The 16,229-nt window shown below is 44.8% G+C and overlaps 1 protein-coding gene across 1 annotated transcript in view; it reads left to right on the forward strand.

Moving 5' to 3' along the window:
- Nucleotides 1-16,229, forward strand: part of LOC145345624 (dynein axonemal heavy chain 8-like) — a gene marked incomplete at its 3' end in the record, with an annotated part of 1,250,971 nt that overhangs the window by 1,120,965 nt on the left and 113,777 nt on the right. Inside the window, exons 65-67 of the mRNA XM_080193458.1 lie at nt 1,877-2,007; nt 5,217-5,370; nt 6,965-7,129. Coding sequence (XP_080049584.1) covers nt 1,877-2,007; nt 5,217-5,370; nt 6,965-7,129 — 450 coding nt within the window. The remainder of the gene's footprint in view (nt 1-1,876; nt 2,008-5,216; nt 5,371-6,964; nt 7,130-16,229) is intronic.

Here is a 16,229-nt window from a genome sequence, read left to right on the forward strand (position 1 = left end):
AGTTTATATCTTTATATGCCCTGTTTGTGAACTCCCACTTACCTGACGAAAGAGCAGCGCTCCAAAAGCTAGTGGCTTCTTCTACAAAATAAACCTGTTGGACTTTGTGTTGTGAGACTTCTCACTAAGGAGCTCATCTTCCAGGGTCACCTGACCCGCACTCTTAAAGGGGCAGTGTATACCCCAAACCCAACACACATTTATACATATATCATAGGAGGATTGTGGAGAATTAAAGCACGTTTCTATTCACAGATGGGTGGAGAGAGGAGCAATCGGGGTTTCTGCCTGTAACAAAAACAAAAATTTACTTCAAGGCTTTCTGCTTCAATCTAAATTGAAATCTGGTTTTGTGAGACCTCTTACTCAATCTAAGTTAAATGTGAACACTTTCTAGTTTCGTTATGTGGACTTTCTGAACCATTGGGGCATATATGGCTAGGATGGTCTTCAATATTTGCCTGTCATAAGAACATAAGAACATAAGAAATAGGAGCAGGAGTAGGCCATCTAGCCCTTCGAGCCTGCCCCGCCATTCAATAAGATCATGGCTGATCTGTTGTGGCTCAGTTCCACTTTCCCGCCCTCTCCCCATAACCCTTAATCCCCTCTCTTATCAAGAACCCATCAACCCGCTTCTTAAAAATATTTAGCAAGGCAGCCTCCACCACTTCAACGGGCAGAGAATTCCAGAGATTCACCACCCTTTGAGTGAAGAAGTTCCTCCTCAACTCCGTTCTAAACCGCCTCCCCTTTATCTTGAGGCTGTGCCCCCTAGTCCTACTGTCTTTTTTGAGCGGGAAGAGTCTCTCCACCTCTATCCTATCCATCCCATTCATCATCTTATACGTCTCAATGAGATCTCCCCTCATTCTTCTAAACTCTAACGAGTACAAGCCTAGTTTATTCAGCCTCTCCTCATAGCTCAATCCCCTCAACTCCGGTATCAGCCTAGTAAACCTCCTCTGCACTCCCTCCAGGGCCAAAATATCCTTGCGCAGGTGCGGCGCCCAAAACTGCACACAGTACTCCAGCTGCGGCCTCACCAATGCCCTATACAGCTGCAGCAAGACCTCCCTACTTTTATATTCAATCCCCCTCGCTATGAAGGCCAGCATCCCATTTGCCTTCCTGACCACCTGCTGCACCTGCAAGCTGGGTTTTTGCGACTCATGCACAAGGACCCCGAGGTCCCTCTGCACCGTCGCCTGCTGCAGTTTTTCGCCACGTAAGTAATAGTCCTTCCTACCATTCTTCCTACCAAAGTGGACCACCTCACACTTGCCAACATTAAATTCCATTTGCCATTTCCTGGCCCATTCGCCCAGCCTATCTAGATCCTTCTGCAGACTCTCCACACCCTCCGCACAATTTGCCTTTCCCCCAATCTTGGTGTCATCAGCAAATTTCGACACCCTGCACTCGGTTCCCTCCTCCAGATCATCTATATAAATGGTAAATAGCTGAGGCCCCAGCACCGACCCCTGGGGCACCCCACTAGTCACCAACCGCCAATCCGAATAGCACCCATTGACCCCCACTCTCTGCCTCCTATTTGACAACCAATCCTCTATCCACGCTAACACCCTACCCCCAACTCTATGTCCCCTGACCTTCTGCAATAACCTCTTGTGAGCCATTAATAGATTTCTTCAGTCAGTCCACTTTTACAAAAGCATCAGTCATTTTTGTAAAATTACTCTAATCGTGATTATCTGCAGCTTTTATTTGGACAGTTGGAGTAAATATAATTATATTAAAATAAGAAATTGATATCTTTGTGCTATTTGGATTTTATACCTAAAGGAGATTCATAGACATTAACTATTTACAAAGAAAAATCATAAGTATGACAGCAGTAAAATATATTTTTCAGATATCTCGTATAATCCGCACAGATTGTGGAAATGCTTTGTTGGTGGGAGTCGGTGGTTCTGGAAAACAAAGCTTTACAAAACTGGCATCCTATATTGCTGGATATAAAATTTTTCAGATCACCTTAACTAGGTATTTAAAACATTGCAGTCATTTTATAATTGTTAATGGACATTTTAACTTTCTTAGACTAGATCAATACTGATGGATCTCTCACTAAAACAATTTCCCCTAACTTACAAAAGAAGATTTGCATAACAAACCTTCAAGGGTGGCACGGTAGCACGGTGGTTAGCACCACTGCCTCACAGCACCAGAGACCCAGGTTCAATTCCAGCCCCGGGTCAAAGTTAGCAGTTTAATTATTAGGCAGAAGTAGGCTTATGTTCACACTACAATGAAGTTACTGTGAAAATCTCCTGTCACTGTCTGTAGAATCTGCATGTTCTCCCTGTGCCTGTATAGCTTTCCTCCAGGTGCTCCAGTTTCCTTTCACAGTCCAAAGATATTCAGTCGAGTCAATTGGCCATGCTAAATTGACCCTAATGTCAGGGGGATTAGCAGAGTAAATGAGGGTAATGGGAATAGGGCCTGGGTGGTCAAATGGCCTCCTTCGGTACAGTAGGAGTTCTATGATTCTAACAACAGGGGATGGCTTTGGGTTAGAACCCTTACGTCAGGATCAAATATGGGATCTGACGCCTAAGTCTAACCTATCCGGATGCCCTGACTCAAAACCTTTTAATGAGCTAGCAGACCTGGTAAAAAAAAACTTCAAGCTGATGCCACATATAATTCTCCAGAGATATAACTTCAATTTAGCTGGGAGAACCGCTGGGGAACCTGTCACTGAGTTCTTGGCTAGATTGTGGAAATTGGCTGAATATTGTGAAAATGGACCAACTCTTAACAAAATATTGTGGGACAGATTTGATAAATGACCTAATCACCCAAAAGAAGCTGTTGGCAGAACTCAATTTGGATTTTAAAAAGCTGTTGAAATAGCCTTATCACTCAAGAATGCAGAAAAAGGGGCTCAGAACTGCAGGCAGTAACAGGTAGCCATGTCCCCCTAGTTGAGGGGCATTGCTGCCTAATACTTTCTGTATAATCAGTCCTCAGTGGAAAGTGCATGTGTACATCAGGTTTTAAAGGGCCCCTTTTGAATATGAACCCTAATGTCACCACCAGGTCATTTATCAAATCTGTCCCACAATATTTTGTTAAGAGTTGGTCCATTTTCACAATATTCAGTCAAGAACAGCAGTGACAACCCCTAAAATATTAGAGAGCAGAGTCCAGAAAGGTGCAGTTGCCAGATGATAGACTATTACAAGAACTGTCAAAGGACACAGCCAAGGTGAAATTTTAGGAACAGGCAAAATGCATGCTGCCTAGTAAAAAGACGAGGCCAGCGCAACTGAATTGTATCATCACAAGAAAGGTTGCCCCAACAGTGATAGAATTGTTAGTAAATGGGCATCCCTTGAAGATGGAGGTGGACACAGGAGCTGCAGTTGCCATTATAGAGAACAGACTTATAAGTGTCTCCAATCTGGCAACCTGTGGTTGGAAGATACGAATGCCAGACTACCCATCTACACAGGGGAACCTTTACAAATAAAAGGCATCACAATAGTCTCAGTTACCTATCGACAGCATTCAGCTCATCTCCTATTCATTGTTGTGCGGGGCAAAGACCAAGCCTTATGGGGAGATCCAGCTGAACCCATTGGAGACCTTCAGGCTAGGTGTGGGGGTGGACTGTATCAAGTTACTATTAGACACCCTGGAGTTTTCCAAGAGGGTCTGGGATAAATAAAAGGAGCCAAAGCCAAGATCTATGTTGACAGCTTGTATTTCAGAGCCAGGCCAGTCCCCCTACTCCTTGCTGGAAACTGAACTAGGGCACCTTCAAAGTTTAGATATAAGGCTTGTGCAATTTGCATAATGGGCTGTGCCTGCAGTCTCCATTCTTAAGCCAAACAAATCAGTTCATCTTTGTAGAGACCATAAACTAACAGTAAATCTAGTTTCCAAACTCATTAGATATCCCATTCCCTGAATCAAAGATTTGCATGCTAAGTTAACAAGTGACAAGTCATTCTCCAAGTTGAACATTAGACATGCCTATCTTAACTTGAATTGGACAAGTCCTCCTGGAAATATATGATGATCATTACACATGAGGGATTCTATGACTATGCCTGCTTGCCCTTTGGGTCCTCATCAGAGTGTGCCATTTTCCAAATAGTTACAGAGAACATCCATCAAGGCGATAGCTAATGCTGACACATAGAGTCATTTCCTGTTGCCCGCAAGCTGAGCTCCTTAACCAGCATTGGAAAGTTTGTGATGACTGAATTTTCTTTTGGAAACTTTGCCAATGTCAGCAAGGCAGGTTAAGGCCTAGACCCAAAAAGATCCAACCTTTACCGAAATGAGTCACATGGGAAATTCCAAGGATGACCCTCTGAGGAAGTGAAAACGTGCAATGCTTCTTTTGGAAATGAAGGTCCCTTGTTTGGTCTGCACTGCCTGGTCCAGCCCCGCTTTTGACAGACCTCCATTTGACTGCTAAGTGATGGAAAAGACCTTCTCACAGCTGGGGGTGCTGGAAGAGATACAGGGATATTATGATGGCCACAAAGACCGTGGAGAATCATTGAGTTCCCCATGTGCTTCGTGGAGTACAATCTGCCTTATTGAGTGAGCAGAGCTTGCCCAAAAAGAGAAGGTCAGTGAGGGTGTTTAAACATGTTACTCCACCCAGACCGATGTTGTAGGTACCGAGGTATAGATTGTCATGCTGTAAGTTGCAGGCACACTCTTCACTATGTAAGTGTTGGTGATGGGAAACTGGTGTTTGGCTGAATTAGTACAAATAATTTGGAGCAAAAACAATGCTGCTATAATGGCAAAAGCATTTCAGTGTTTAAATTTCCCCATGCAAAGTTTCATGTCTTTGTTTGAGACTCACCCCACAATGAAAGTTTCAACCAGAAAGGAATTTGAAGTTGTTGCTTTTGAACTTTTTAGCCACACAGTTGCCTCTCTATTTGGCTAGAGGGTGACAAAGATTTGTCCTTGGTTGTGGTTTTTGTCCAGAACAGTCTCTTGAGGCTATGGCCTTGCAGTTAAATTCACATTTCCATCTCCCTCCCAGTCTTCAGACAAGAGGACTTCAGGAGAGTGATGAATTTGAAGTATGTCTTAACGGTTTGCTCTGGGATTCCTTCCTTAATTTATTTCATCTTGCTATCCAATCTCCCCTCTTCGAGGCATTTTTTTCTGTAAGTTGTCTTTTTTGTAATTAATTGTCACTTTATTGCTACTTTCAGAGCGTACAATGTTGGCAATCTGATGGATGACTTGAAGATATTGTACAGGACAGCTGGGGCTGAAGGAAAAGGAATCACTTTCATATTCACTGACAATGAAATAAAAGAAGAGTCCTTTCTTGAGTATCTCAACAATGTACTGTCTTCTGGAGAGGTATATCACCTGAATTACAATCCTGTCTCTTTGTTTTACACTTTCTCTGTCTCCTAATTTCAATATTCACCAACCATTTGTCAGAATTTATCTCCATAGGTCTTTGCTGCAATTGCAATCACCAATTTGTATGATCTCATCCACAAGGTAAAGTCTCAAGGGGATAAGTGGCCTACTCCTGCCTAATCCAAATTTGTATGGTTGTAAGTTCATTTGAATATTGTACTAACCTTTTACAGTACAAGCTCAGCACAAGGCTCTACTCTGTTTTAATGTGATCTTACATCACTGATAATCTAAACAATATAGTACACATCTAACATGAACGTTTCATACTACAGGTTTCACGGGTAAAGTTTCACTCCAGGATTGAACACAAAAATCCATGGTGACACATCAGTGCTACTGAGAGAATGCTGCACTGTTGGAATTGCTTTCTTACACATGAGACATTAAAGTGAGGCCCTATCTGCCCTTTCAGATGGGTGTAAATGTCCCATGACATAATTTGAAGACCAGAGAGGTTATCAATGGTGCCCTTGCTGTGTACATTTGAATACTGCATTTCCTACATTACACTATTTACTAAACTTCAAAGAATACTTTATTGGCTTTGGGACACACTAGCCGGAATTCTACCGGCACGCCCATCCCAGAATTGGGGTGGGTGAGGCTCGCAGGACAGCATTCTCCATTACCCTGAGGCAGGATCTTACAAGCGTCTGGTGGGCAAGGTGGTAAAATTCCGGCAATTGTGTTGTGAAAGGTGCTATTTATAAAGGTGCTTTTATGTTTTGTGTCTTTAATATTATTACTACCACTCCCTTTACCTGTAGTCCATGATTTTATCCCTTCACTCTCAAATCTATTCCTGCTCCATTTGACCCTGCTCCTTTTTACAACAGAAACTCTGGGCCCACTTTTACCATCAAGTTGCGCCCATTTTCGGGTGCAAAAACTTGGTAATGTTGGGCAAGAGGCAAGTAACGTGATCCGTGCCTGCCTCTACGGCAGTTCCCCCTTTACCAAGGTCAAAAATGGCCTCGATTGGAACCATGCTCAAAACAGGCGTGACAGCCACTTAAATGCATTTGCACAATTGGGGGGCACACAATCTGTCTGGGTGGCAGAGAGAGTGGGGGGATAAGAGAATCAATAATGTTGTGGGGGTGGAGCAATATCTGTGAGGGACAGGGGGAGGCAGTATTCGGCCCAGGAGTGATGTGGCAGGGGAGTCGCATTTTTTTTCCTGCCGATCGGAGCCACAGGGTGATTCAGAAATGCTGATATTTTTTCAGGCAGAGTGCATATGGCGACGACTCAGAACAGGCCTAAAAGTCGGATCTGAAACACTCCCAGTTTCAAGTCTGCTCAGCACTTAGAATTGAAATGGTAAAATAGGGCCCTCTGTTTTTCTCTCTCCACAAACCTGCTGATTATTTCCAGAGTTTTCTGGGGTTTTTTATGTCTAAACAACTAACAGGAACAACAAATAACTGCCAATGGCAATAAGCCATCTGCACAGATTAAAGTTGAAGTCATTAACATGTATAATATATTAAATTTATATTGCTCTGCTTCCTTCCTTTAATAGGTATCAAATTTATTTGCTCGGGATGAACTTGATGAGATTACCCAATCCCTGATTGCACCAATGAAGAAAGAAACACCTCGCACCCCTCCCACCTTTGACAATCTATATGAATATTTTATTAACAGAGCCAGGATAAATCTGCATGTTGTCCTCTGCTTCTCTCCAGTGAGTTCCTCATCAGTACTATAAGTTCAGACGCCAGATTGTTTCTGATTTGGTTATCTAAGTTTGTGGTCTCCATGCAGAGTGTGTTATGCAGGAGTTGAGCCCGGCTCCAAGAGCACAGAGCAGTTGTAGAACACGAGTCTGAGAGTGCATTAATCCAAACACATGTTCTGTGGCAGTGAAGTATGATCTAAGATCATGAAGCAGTTGTTGGAGAGCACGGTTGGGGAGCAGCGGTTGAGGAGCGGCAGTTGGAGAACAGCTGTTGATCTATGTCATCCTCCCTTGTAATTCAAATGTAAGAACTAGGAGCAGGAGGAGGCCATCTGGCCCCTCAAGCCTACTCCATCGTTCAATAAGACCATGGCTGATCTTCTTGTGGATTCAGCTCCACTTACTCACCCGCTCACCATAACCCTTAATTCCTTAAATGCTTTGGTCATTTCCTCATCTCCCGTTATTAAATCCCCCCTCTCATTCTCTATTGGACCAATGTTTACTTTAGCTGCTTTTTTTTGTTTCATATATTTGTAGAAACGTTTGCTAAAACTGCAGCAGGCGACGGTGCAGAGGGACCTCGGGGTCCTTGTACATGAGTCGCAAAAACCCAGCTTGCAGGTGCAGCAGGTGGTCAGGAAGGCGAATGGGATGCTGGCCTTCATAGCGAGGGGGATTGAATATAAAAGTAGGGAGGTCTTGCTGCAGCTGTATAGGGCATTGGTGAGGCCGCAGCTGGAGTACTGTGTGCAGTTTTGGTCGCCGCACTTACGCAAGGATATTTTGGGCTTGGAGGGAGTGCAGAGGAGGTTTACTAGGCTGATGCCAGAGTTGAGGGGGTTGAGCTATGAGGAAAGGCGGAATAAACTAGGCTTGTACTTGTTAGAGTTTAGAAGAATGAGGGGAGATCTCATTGAGACATATAAGATGATGAATGGGATGGATAGGATAGAGGTGGAGAGGCTCTTCCCGCTCAGAAAGGACAGTAGGACTAGGGGGCACAGCCTCAAGATAAAGGGGGGGGGTGCGGTTTAGAACGGAGTTGAGGAGGAACTTCTTCACTCAAAGGGTGGTGAATCTCTGGAATTCTCTGCCCGTTGAAGTGGTGGAGGCTGCCTCGCTAAATATTTTTAAGACACGGGTTGATGGGTTTTTGATAAGCGAGGGGATTCAGGGTTATTGGGAGAGGGCGGGAAAGTGGAACTGAGCCACGACAGATCAGCCATGATCTTATTGAATGGCGGGGCAGGCTCGAAGGGCTAGATGGCCTACTCCTGCTCCTATTTCTTATGTTCTTATCTGTTTTTTATATTCTGAGCTAATTTATTCTGATAATCTATCTTACTTTTTCATAACTTTGTTCATGATTTTCTGTTGGCCTTAAAAGATTCCCCAGTCCTCTAGTTTCTCATTAATCTTTGCCACTTTGTATGCCTTTCCTTTCAATTTGATAACCTCCTTTATTTCCTTAGATATGTACATGGCTGATTTGTTTCAAGTTTGTTTTGAATAAACAGTTTTGTTACTTTCACCTGCCATGTAGCTGTAGAGTTTTGCAATTATTACAAAGCTTAATATCTGTTTGCTTTGTGATTGGTCCCTGATTATCATGTTGTTTTACTGGTCACAAGACTAGCAGGGACCAATTAAATCCAACAATCAAAAATTTGTTCAATTAAATGTTTTAAGAAGGAAGAATGTGGAAGGAGGCTTTGAAGAAAGTGCAGAAGAGGTTTGTCAATGTGCTGCCTGGATTAGAGGGTATCAACTATAGGAGAGGATGGACAAATGAGGGTTCTTTTCTCTGAAGTGGAGGAGGCTGAGGGGGACACCTGATAGAAGTCTACAAAATTATGAGAGGCATAGATCAGGTTGACAATCAGAATCATTGTCCTAAAGTTGAAATGTCTAATATTAGGGGGCATACACTTAAGATAAGAGGGGGAAAGTTCAAAGGATAATGAGAGATATTGGGTAACGAGAGATATTGTGAGCCTAGTCAAAGAGAAAAAGGAAGCATTTGTCAAAGCTGGGAGGCTGGGAACACACAAAGCAAGTGTGGATATAAGGAAAGTAGAAAGAAACTTAAGCAAGGAGTATGAAGAGCTAAAAGGGGTCATGAAAAAGCATTGGCCAGCAGGATTAAGGAAAATCCCAAGGTTTTTTGTACGTATATAAAGAGCAAGAAGGTAGGCAGGGAGAGGGTTGGCCCACTCAAGGATAAGGGAGGGAATCTATGCGTGGAGTCAGAGGAAATGGGTGAGGTATTGAATACAGGCGTTGGGACATCTTGTTGAAGTTGTACCAGACATTGGTAAGGCCACACTTGGAATACTGTGTGCAATTCTGGTCACTATTATAGAAAGGATATTATTAAACTAGAAAGAGTGCAGAAAAGATTTACTAGGATGCTACTGGGACTTGATGGATTGAGTTAGAAGGAGAGGCTGGATAGACTGGGACTTTTTTCTCTGGAGGGTAGGAGACTGAGGGGTCACCTTATAGAGGTCTATAAAATAATGAGGGGCATAGATAAGGTAGATAGTCAATATCTTTTCCCAAAGGTAGGGGAGTCTAAAACGAGAGGGCATTGGTTTAAGGTGAAAGGGGAGAAATAAAAAAGTATTCAGAGGGGCAATTTTTTCACATAGGGTGGTGAGTGTCTGGAACAAGCTGCCGGAGGCAGTTGTAGAGGTGGGTACAATTTTGTCTTTTAAAAAGCATTTAGATAGTTACATGGGTACGATGGGCATAGAGGGATATGAGCCAAATGCAGGCAATTGGTATTAACTTAGAGGTTTCAAAAAAAAGGGGCGGCATGGACCAGTTGGGCCAAAGGGCCTGTTTCCATGCTGTAAATCTCTGTGACTCTGTGACTGTATGAATTAAATGAGTACTTCGCATCAGTATTCACCAAAGAGAAGGACTTGATGGATGAAGAGTCTGAGAAAGGATGTGTAGATAGTTTGAGTCATGTTGAGATCAAAAAGGAGGAGGTATTCATAGAATCATAGAATCAAATAGGCTATTTGGCCCATCGGGTCTGCACCAACCACAAACCCACCCAGGCCCTGTCCCCATATCCCTACATAATTACCCACTAATCCCTCTAACCTTCACATCTCAGGAGACTAAGGAGCAATTTTAGCATGGCCAATCAACGTAACACGCACAGCTTTGGACTGTGGGAGGAAATTGGAGCACTCAGAGGAAACCCACACAGACATAAGGAGAATGTGTAAACTCCACACAGACAGTGACCCGAGCATCAAACCCAGGTCCCTGGAGCTGTGAAGCAGCAATACGATCATCTGTGCTACCGTGCCACCCCAAATATTGGGGTTCTTGAGAAACATTAAGGTAGACAAATCCACAGGACCTGATAGGATATACCTCAGAACACAGAGATGCAAGGGAGGAAATTGCTGGGGCCTTGAGAGAAATCTTTGTATCATCACTGATTACAGGGGAGGTCCCAGAAGATTAGAGATTAGCCAATGTTGTTCCTTTGTTTAAGAAGGGTAGCAAGAATAATCCAGGTAATTATAGGCTGGTGACCCTTACATCAGTGATAGGGAAATTATTGGAGAGAATTCTTCAAGGCAGGATTTATTCCCACTTGGCAATAAGTAGACACATTAGTGAGAGGCAACATGGTTTTGTGAAGGGGAAGTCGTGTCTCCCGAACTTGACCAAGTTTTTCGAGGAAGTGACGAAGATGATTGATGAGGGTAGGACAATGGATATTGTCTACATAGACTTCAGTAAGGCCTTTGACAAGGTCCCTCATGACAGACTGGAGTAGGAGGTGAAATCGCATGGGATCAGAGGTGAGCTGGCAAAGTGGATACAAAAATTGTTCCTTGAGAGCACTGAACAGAGGCAGTGATTTGTAAGAGGAGAGGTTGTGGGTAAGTTAAAGTGATTTTTAAAATTAACTTTGCTAGTTTTATTTTAATTTTATTCCGGAAACCGGAAGTAGTTTGCAAAGGGACTTGGGGAGTTTTTTTTTCCCCATTTAAAAGTTACTCACCTCAGGGAATCGACCTCATTGTTTCTTGGGAGCACTGAAGAGAGGCAGTGATTTGTAAGAGGACAGCTTGTGGGTAAGTTAAAGCGATTTTTAAAATTAACTTTGCCAGTTTTTTTATTAATTTTATTCCGGAAACCGGAAGTAGTTTGCAAAGGGACTTAGGTAGTTTTTGTTTTCTTACCATAAATTGGACTGGTGAGGAATCCCAATACTCTACATAGGTAGAGTACCCCACCCCCTCCCCCCCCCCCCCCCCCCCCACCTCCTCTAACCTAAAAGAGAGAGAGAGAGAGGGGCTTGGAGTGAGAACAGGTAAGTTTGTTTTTGTTTTTTTTGTGTGAGCTGGAAGGGCTTTGACTCACAGGGCCTAAGCAAAAAGGGTGAGGCAAGGTAAGTTTAAGTTTTTATTACTTTTTCCTCTGTATTTCTAAAAAGGGCAAGTATGAGTGTGACGCCAGTATGTTGTTGCCAATGCAATATGTGGGAGGTCCTGGAGGCTCCTGGTCTCCCAGACATCCATACCTGTGCTCGGTGTGTGGAGCTGCAGTCCCTAAGGGACCAGGTTAAGGAACTGGAACTGCAGCTCGAGGACCTTCGTCTCCTTAGAGAGAATGAGGAGGTAATTGACAGGAGCTACCGGCAAGTGGTCACACCGGGGCAGTGGGAAGAAGGCAAGTGGGTAACAATTAGGAAGGGGAAAGCTCACGTGATGGAGAGCACGCCAGTGGATGTCCCCCTTCAAAATAAGTACTCCTGTCTGAGTACTACTTGGGGGGACAGCTCACCTAGGGGAGGAAGCGGTGGCCAGGTCTCTGGAGCTGAGCCTGACCCAGTACTTCAAAAAAGTAAGAAAAAGAGCAGCAAGGCAGTGTTAATAGGGGATTCCATAGTGAGGGGATCAGACAGGCGTTTTTGCAGACGTAGACGGGAGTCGCGGATGGTGGTTTGCCTCCCTGGAGCTGGGATTCAGGATGTCTCTGGACGTGTCCCAGACATCCTGAAAGGGGAGGGCGAGGAGCCGGAGGTTGTGGTTCACATAGGTACCGCTGACATAGGCAGGAAGAGGGAAGGGGTCATGAAAAGGGATTATAGGGAATTAGGTAGACAGCTGAGAAAGAGGAATGCAAAGGTAGTAATCTCAGGATTGCTGCTTGCGCCGCGGGAGAGTGAGAGCAGGAACGGAATGAGGCGGAGGGTGAATGCGTGGCTGAGGGACTGGAGCAGGGGGCAGGGATTCCAGTTCCTGGATCATTGGGACCTCTTTAGGAGCAGGTGTGATCTGCTCAGTAAAGACGGGTGGCACTTGAATCCCAGGGGGACCAATATCTTGGCGGGAAGATTAGCTAGGGCTACTGGGGGGCTTTAAACTAGAAAGGGTGGGGGGAGGGAATAGAGATGAGGAGACTGAGAGCGAGGAGGTTAGCTCCCAGGTAGAGAAGGACTGTAGACAGTATGAGAGACAGTATGTAGACGGGTAATGGAGAAGGGAAGTGCTCGGACCGAAGGTCTGAGGTGTGTCTATTTTAACGCCAGGAGTGTAGCGAACAAAGTAGATAAGTTTAGGGCGTGGATTGCTGCTTGGGAATGTGATGTGGTGGCCATTACAGAGACTTGGATGTCTCAGGGACAGGAGTGGGTACTTCAGGTGCTGGGATTCAGATGCTTTAGGAAGGACAGGGAGGGAGGCAAAAGAGGTGGCGGAGTGGCACTGTTGATCAGGGACAGTGGATGCTGTGGAAGGACTGTCTCGGAGTCTCTGTGGGTGGAAGTTAGGAACAGCAAAGGGTCGATAACTTTGCTGGGTGTTTTCTATAGGCTGCCCAATAGTGACAGGGAAGTTGAGGTGCAGATAGGGAAACAGATCCTAGAGAGACGTAGTAATAACAGAGTTGTCATGATGGGAGACTTTAATTTCCCAAATATCGACTGGAATATCCCTAGGGTAAGAGGTTTGGATGGGGAGGAGTCCGTTAGGTGGGTTCAGGAGGGTTTCCTGACACAGCACGTGGATAAGCCTACGAGAGGAGAGGCTGTACTTGACCTGGTGCTGGCTAATGAACCAGGACAGGTGACGGATCTCTCGATGGGAGAGCATCTCAGGGATGGGGATCGTAATTCTATCTCCTTCACGATAGCATTGGAAAGAGATAGGATCAGGCAGGCTAGGAAGATGTTTGTCTGGAGTAAGGGGAAATATGAAGACATCAGGCAGACAATTGGACGAGTAAACTGGAAGGAGGTGTTCTTCGGGAAAAGTACTGAAGGAAGGTGGCGGATTTTCAAGGAATGTTTGACTGGAGCTCTGCACGACAACGTTCCGATGAGACAACGAGGTTTTGGTAGGTTGCGGGAGCCGTTGTGCATGAAGGTTGTGGTGAACCTGGTCAGGAAGAAAAGAAAGGTGTATAAAAGGTTCAGAGAGCTAAGAGATGTTAAGGATCTAGAGGAGTATAAGGCTTGTAGAAAGGAGCTTAAAAAGGAAATTAGGAGAGCCAGAAGGGGTCATGAGAAGGCCTTGGCAGGTAAGATTAAGGAGAATCCCAAGGCGTTCTACAAATATGTAAAGAGTAGAAGGATGAGAAGTGAAGGGATAGGACCTATAAAAACGTGAAGGGGGAAAAGTCTGTGTGGAACCGGAAGAAATGGCAGAGGTGCTTAATGAGTACTTTGCCTCGGTATTCACGGTGAAAATAGAACACAGAACATAGAACACTACAGCACAAACAGGCCCTTCGGCCCATGAGTTGCGCCAATCACATCAACACCTACCAATCCATAGACCTATCTATAACCCCCAATCCCATTAAATCCCATATACTCATCCAGAAGTCTTTTAAAAGACCCCAGCGAGTTCGCCTCCACCACCACTGACGGCAGCTGATTCCATTCACTCACCACCCTCTGAGTGAAAAACTTACCCCTAACATCACTTCTGTACTTGCCTCCCCGCACCTTAAATCTGTGTCCTGATCTGGGAGGTTGTACTACAGGTTTGCAGCAGACTGAAAAGATTGAGTATGTGGACGTTAAGAAAGAGGATGTGTTGGAACTTTTAAACTCTATCAAGATAGATAAGTCGCCGGGACCAGACGGGATGTACCCCAGGTTACTGTGGGAGGTGAGGTAAGTGATTGCAGAGCCCCTGACGATGATCTTTGCATCATTGATGGAGATGGGAGAGGTTCCGGAGGATTGGAGGATTGCGGATGTGTTTCCTATTTTCAAGAAAGGGAACAGAGATAGCCTGGGAAATTACCAACCAGTGAGTCTGACCTCAGTGGTTGGTCAGCTGATGGAGAGGATTCTGAGGGACAGGATTTATGAGCATTTAGAGAACTTTAGAATGATCAGGAATAGTCAGCATGGCTTTGTCAAGGGCAGGTCATGCCTTACAAGTCTAGTTGAGTTCTTTGAAAATGTGACTGAACACATTGACGAAGGAAAAGCGGTGGACGTGGTTTACATGGACTTTAGCAAGACGTTTGATAAGGTCCCCCATGCAAGACTTCTTGAGAAGGTGAGAGGGCATGGGATCCAAGGGGTTTTGGCCTTGTGGATCCAGAACTGGCTTGCCTGCAGAAGGCAGAGAGTGGTTGTGGATGGGTCTTTTTCTGCATGGAGGTCGGTCACCAGTGGAGTGCCCCAGGGATCTGTTCTAGGACCCTTGCTGTTTGTCATTTTCATAAATGACCTGGATGAGGAAGTGGATGGATGGGTTAGTAAGTTCGCTGTCAATACGAAGGTTGGTGGTGTTGTGGATAGTCTGGAGGGATGTCAGAAGTTGCAGCGTGACATAGATAGGAATCAAGACTGGGCGGAGACGTGGCAGATGGACTTCAACGCGGATAAATGTGTAGTGGTCCATTTTGGCAGGACCAACGGGATGCAGGAGTACAATATCAAGGGTAGGAGTCTTAGCTGTGTTGAGGAGCAGAAGGATCTTGGGGACCGGATCCATAGGACTCTTAAATCGGCCTCGCAGGTGGAGGATGTGGTCAAGAAGGCATATGGTGTACTGGCCTTCATTAATCGAGAGATTGAGTTTAGGAGTCGGGAGGTAATGCTGCAACTTTATAAGACCCTTGTCAGACCCCACTTGGAGTACTGTGTGCATTTCTGGTCACCTGACTACAGGAAGGATGTGGAAGCTATTGAGAGGGTGCAGAGGAGATTTACAAGGATGTTGCCTGGATTGGGAGGCATGCCTTATGAAGATAGGTTGAGGGAGCTAGGTCTCTTCTCCCTGGAGAGACGAAGGTTGAGAGGTGACCTGATAGAGATTTATAAAATGTTGAGAGGGATAGATAGGGTGGATTCTCGGGGGCTATTTCCCAGGGCTGAAATGGTCACTACGAGAGGACACAGGTTTAAGGTGCTGGGAAGCAAATACAGAGGAGATGTCAGGGGTAAGTTTTTCGCTCAGAGGGTGCTGAGTGAGTGGAATCGGCTGCGGTCGGTGGTGGTAGAGGCGAACTCGCTGGGGTCTTTTAAAAGACTTCTGGATGAGTATATGGGATCTAATGGCATTGCAAGTTACAGATAGTTCTATGGCTTGGTAGGTATAGATGTGATCGGCGCAACTTGTGGGCCAAAGGCCCTGTTTGTGCTGCAGTGTTCTATGTTCTATGTAAAACTGACTCAGTCAAAGAAGACAGAGGGTAGCTGTGGAAGGGTGTGTTTCTGAATGGAGGACTGTGACAAATGACGTTCCTCAGGGATCAGTGCTGGGACCTTTGCTATTTGTAATATATATAAACGATTTGGAGGAAAATGTAACTGGATTGATTAATAAGTTTGCGGACGACACAAAGATTGGTGGATTTGAGGATAGCGATGAGAACCATCAGAAGATAAAGCAGGATATAGATCAGTTGGAGACTTGGGCGGAGAGGTGGCAGATGGAGGTTAATCCAGACAAATGTGAGGTAATGCGTTTTGGAAGATCTATTACAGATAGGAAATATATAGTAAATGGCAGAACTCTTAAAGGTATTGATAGGCAAAGGATTCTGGGTGTACAGGTACATAGGTCACTGAAAGTGGCAATGCAGTTGGAGAAGATATTCAAGA

The sequence above is a fragment of the Carcharhinus amblyrhynchos genome, chromosome 7 (genome assembly GCF_965287045.1).
Source record: "Carcharhinus amblyrhynchos chromosome 7, sCarAmb.v2.hapA, whole genome shotgun sequence".
Classification (NCBI taxonomy): domain Eukaryota; kingdom Metazoa; phylum Chordata; class Chondrichthyes; order Carcharhiniformes; family Carcharhinidae; genus Carcharhinus; species Carcharhinus amblyrhynchos.